The sequence below is a fragment of the Neolamprologus multifasciatus genome, chromosome 7 (assembly GCF_963576455.1).
Source record: "Neolamprologus multifasciatus chromosome 7, fNeoMul1.2, whole genome shotgun sequence".
NCBI classification, from domain to species: domain Eukaryota; kingdom Metazoa; phylum Chordata; class Actinopteri; order Cichliformes; family Cichlidae; genus Neolamprologus; species Neolamprologus multifasciatus.
In genome coordinates, this window is record NC_140445.1 from 47,377,475 (window position 1) to 47,382,059 (window position 4,585).

Below are 4,585 nucleotides of genomic sequence, written 5' to 3' on the forward strand. Positions count from 1 at the left end.
GTCACAACCCGCCCCACACCCCTCACCTTCCCTCCTCTCCTTTTCCCCTTGCTCTAGTGTGCAGCCCCTGCATCAGCTTTTTTGTCATCGTGTGAAGCACACTGTCAAGTGCATTGTGAAAGTAAGATTAAAATGGTTAAGACAAATAAAGAAGTAGGCGTTTATTCATTTATTTATTTACGTATTTATATGTCCTTGCAAGCCTGAATTCCACAGTGGAAGAAAAAGCCTGTATGTTTGTATGCATGTATACATGTATGTATGCATTTATTTTCTTTGCCAGCAGAAAAAAAAATCACAATTGCTCCTGGCATCAACTTCACTGACAATCATTAAAAAAGAGTAACAGCTTAGAGGGCAGGATGACCTATACATGGTCTGTTGGTTTTAAGGCTAGGTCACATGGGAAAGGTTTATGCCATAGTCTGCACAACTGGTGCCTCAGTAAGAGATGGACAAGGCAAGTCAGGCCCATGGTCGATGCAGAAAGCCTTTTTTTTTTTTTTTTATTAAAGATCACTTATTATATCACTTATATAGTTTAGCAAGATCTTATTTACAAATGAAACTAATGAAATCAACATACAGTAGGTATAATTAATAAAACTTTGTATAGATTAAATGAATTTGGTACCTTGTAACTAAAAGACAGAATGTTCAGAAACATGTGTTAAACCTTATTAACCACACTTATTTTGTTGTGTCAGAAAAGCAAACCATCATCCACTTCCCCCGCGGTAGATCCAACTGTAGGGATTTACGAGTTCTGGCTAGACTTCTAGGACTATTGGAAATGGACAGTGGGAGTGACACAATCTCTGTTGAATGTAAATCCAAAAAACAACAAAAAAAAGAATGAGTGGAAAGTCTCTAACAAAAGCCTGAACTGTGTGTGCTTACTTGATGAGACGTTTATGCAGGTACAACTCTCAACACAATCAATCTGGTAAATGATGTCTGAAGCCCAAGGACTACATTCAGTTCTGAGCTCAAAAATGTATCTGGATAATTTCTAAACACATAATTAAGTTCCTCCATACTTGGATGCTTGAGGGAACAGTTGCTGAAACTTAATTTCAATGAAACAGGCCTTAAGAAACTCTACTTTTGAGACTTATGTGCTGTAAAATAAATGCCCAAACTCATATCTTATTGACTTTCCTTTTCAGGGAACAATGTCACCATGTTGAAGCGAAATGCATGCCGTCCTATTTTTAGGCATCCATCTCCCGTTAGCTGCTGTCAAAGGTAAGAGAAATACACAGGAGCCCCAAAGTACAGTCTGTAAATGGCATAGTAACTAATTACGTGTTGTATGACACCATACAGAAAATGTCTGTGCAAATGAATTTTTAGTGCAATGGTTTGCCCACTAATTTAATTCTTTCTTAGATCATCATTGAACATTTAGAATGCAAGAACGTCATCTGCCATAATGAATATGCATGACTACATGAATGTTTGATAAATGATGATAGGGCAGGCAACACTACTAAAATTACATTTCTCGAATAGCTTTTATGTGCCAATTACACTACAGCAAAAATGAGCGACCCTTTGATGTAATCTAAAGCAAAGAGCATTAATGACATGATTTGCATGAGGTGTTTAAGAGCAAAGTTACCTGAGGGGCTTCTGTTCTGATTAACTAAGTCTAGTGTCACACTACGCACCACCCAGCTTTACAGTCACTGGGTGATACAGATGATTCAGGACAAATCCTCACTTGACACAGAGAATTCTAAATATGGTTAATGTACTAAAGAAAAGTGGGTTGTTTGCAGAATGAGGAAAAGTGGCAATAACTGCACACCTGACTTGACTGCTTAACTTTTATGTAGTTTTTTCCTTCCGCATTGAAATTAGTGTACATAAAAATTTTAATTAAATTCACAGAGCACCTATACTCTACATTAAATTTCTATATCACCACCATCACTTTCAAAATGAATTATAAACTGTATAACTAAACAAATAAGACATATAACAGTTTGAATGTACAATCTTTCTAAGCATTGTGTTAGGAGTTGGTGGGGTTTCTCTGGTGTGGTGTCACGGGGTCTGCTTCTGTTTTCAGCTCAGGTAGGCGGGGTGGTGTGACGTCTGGTGTCGGAGTATTGCCACCTCCTCGAGTGGTAACGTGTTTAATTCTCCGCGGTGTGCATTACGGCCAACCTATGTCTTGGATTTTGTTTGCTTACCTGTTGTCTTGTATCCTCAGCCGGATCCATCACCCGCTTACCTGTTAGCTGTTTGTGAAGCCGCATTTCCGGGATCACTACGGAGATCAATTACAGCGTTTCTCCCACATCCCGAGAATCCCCGCCCGAGCCCGTACAGCCAGTGTGACAAGTGAGCTCTCCAACTCTCCCCATGTTTATTGCTGTTTCTTACCGGTGGTTTGGCATCTCCCTCTAAAGTTTCGTTTTTCTTTTTCTTATAGATCGACCCTGCGTGCGCGGGTAACCCCTTTCCCTCCGAATACGTGTCAGCCTCCTCCCCTGGTTTCCCTCTGTTTGTCCCTCTGTATAATTTCATCCCGTGCAAATAACTTTGACACCACAAATAAAGAGCACTCCCTGCATTTTCTGCGCTTCTGTGTGTTCTGCCATAGAGTCCGTTCACTCAGCATAACAGAATACTCCGACCATTCTATGGACTCTGCAGAACGCACAGAACCAGTTCCTGGTGACCAGCTCCAGAGACATGAAACATCCCTGTCAAATTTGACCCGTCAGTTCCGTGAGTCTGAACAGTGGGCCGGTCGAGTTAATGATACTCTGACAGCCATTCAGGAAACACTGGCTCGGCTTGTTCCACCCTCGACCCCTGATCCCTCGCCCCCTCCACCCGACCTTCCTGCGTCGCGGAGTACATGTTCGACTCGTGACCCCGCTCCACCGTCACTGGTGCCATTCGCGGGGGAGCTGGGCCGTTGTGGGGGTTTTTTGATTCAGGTGTCGTTGCTTTTTCAGCGTTCTCCCCATGCATTTGCCGACGACGCCTCTAAAATTTCATATTTGATTGGCGCCCTTCGTGATCGGGCCTTAAGTTGGGCCGAATCGTATTTGGCTCTTCATCCTCTTGAGTCTCTCACTTATGTTCAGTTTGTCCAGGATTTTAGGTCCGTTTTTCACCACCCTTTGCGCGCGGACGAAGCCGCACGTCGGTTGTCGGCGCTTCGACAGGGCCACTCCTCCGTGGCGGAGTTCTCCATTGATTTCCGTGTTAAGGCGGCTGAGACCGGGTGGGGGGATGCCGCGTTGCGCGGGGCGTTTGTTTGTGGGCTAAGTGAACGGTTGAAGGACGAGCTCGCTACCCGCAATGAACCTGAGAGTTTTGAGGAATTGGTGAAGTTAGCCATTCGTATTGATAACCGCCTGCGTGAGAGAGAGAGGGAAAAGGAGCGGGGAGGCCAGGGTCGCACGACCTCGGGGGAGGGCATTTCGACGCGCACGGTCTCTCAACCTTCGTTCCCTTCTGTTCCAGTCCAAGCGGGGGCGTCTCCTGGGAATAATACTGAGGAACCGATGCAGCTGGGTCGCACTAGACTTACCCCCGAGGAGCGTCAGAGGCGTTTTAAGGGGCGGCTGTGCTTATATTGTGGTCAGTCGGGCCACTTTATATCTACTTGCCAGCTTCGGTTAAAAGGCGGGGCCCACCAGTAACTGCGGGGGTACTGGTGGGTGGCACCTTTTCTCGGTCTCAGGTTCCCCGCATGCAGCTTTCCGCTGTCTTATCTAATGACGCCAAGACTTACTCTACTCATGCTCTTCTAGATTCTGGGGCTGAACAGAATTTAATTGACAGCGATCTGGTGCGTCGCCTCGGTATTAACACACGGCTTCTTGAGGTCCCTGTTTCTGTTGTAGCCCTTAATGGACAGTCCTTGCCCTCGGTCACCCATGAAACGGAACCTGTCTTATTAATTCTTTCGGGTAATCATCGCGAATTTCTCAGGTTCTTTGTTTTTGCGTCCCCTGATTCCCCCGTAGTTTTGGGTTACCCTTGGTTCGAGCGCCACAATCCCCATATTAACTGGGCCGCCCGTCGCATAGAGAGTTGGAGTAGTCACTGTTTGTCACACTGTCTGCGGTCTGCTTTACCACCTCCTGCGACCCGTGCGCCCGAATCGACGCCAGAAGATTTGGATCTGTCGTCGGTGCCGGAGACCTATCATGATCTGAGGTCAGTTTTCAGCAAACGTCGCGCTCTGTCTCTGCCTCCTCACCGGCCCTATGACTGTTCTATTGACTTGTTGCCTGGAGCTTCGCTGCCTACTAGTCGGCTGTACAACCTGTCTGGGCCGGAGAGGGCTGCCATGGAGACCTACGGGGTCGGTGTCATTTTTGGGTTATGTGCTGGAAAAGGGACGGCTTAGGGCTGACCCCTGTAAGCTCGAGGCCGTTGTGAGTTGGCCGACCCCTTCCACGTGCAAGCAGTTGCAGAGGTTTTTGGGATTCGCTAATTTTTATTCATTAAGAATTTCAGTCGGGTTGTGCTCCCGCTTACGGGGTTGACGTCTCCTGCTCGTGTTTTTCAGTGGTCGCCGGAGGCTGATCGGGCTTTTTCACAGCTTAAGGAT

At 46.1% G+C, this 4,585-nt stretch overlaps 1 protein-coding gene across 1 annotated transcript; it reads left to right on the forward strand.

Moving 5' to 3' along the window:
- The first annotated feature begins 402 nt into the window (after window positions 1-402).
- Window positions 403-4,310, forward strand: LOC146515148 (uncharacterized). Its single transcript, XM_085164565.1, has 6 exons — window positions 403-460; window positions 708-827; window positions 1,170-1,248; window positions 2,078-2,135; window positions 2,222-2,352; window positions 2,444-4,310. Exons 1-6 carry the CDS (start codon window positions 403-405, stop codon window positions 3,666-3,668), a joined length of 1,671 nt encoding a protein of 556 aa, XP_085020691.1. The 3' UTR covers window positions 3,669-4,310.
- Window positions 4,311-4,585: the final 275 nt, after the last annotated feature.

Excerpts from the sequence above, each read along its gene's own strand:
- LOC146515148 (XM_085164565.1), top strand. The coding sequence starts at position 403 with ATGGGAAAGGTTTATGCCATAGTCTGCACAACTGGTGCCTCAGTAAGA. Across the intron at positions 461-707 it reads CTCAGTAAGAGATGGACAAG|AAAAGCAAACCATCATCCAC; the intron begins GCAAGTCAGGCC and ends TTGTTGTGTCAG. Across the intron at positions 2,136-2,221 it reads TATTGCCACCTCCTCGAGTG|CCGGATCCATCACCCGCTTA; the intron begins GTAACGTGTTTA and ends TTGTATCCTCAG.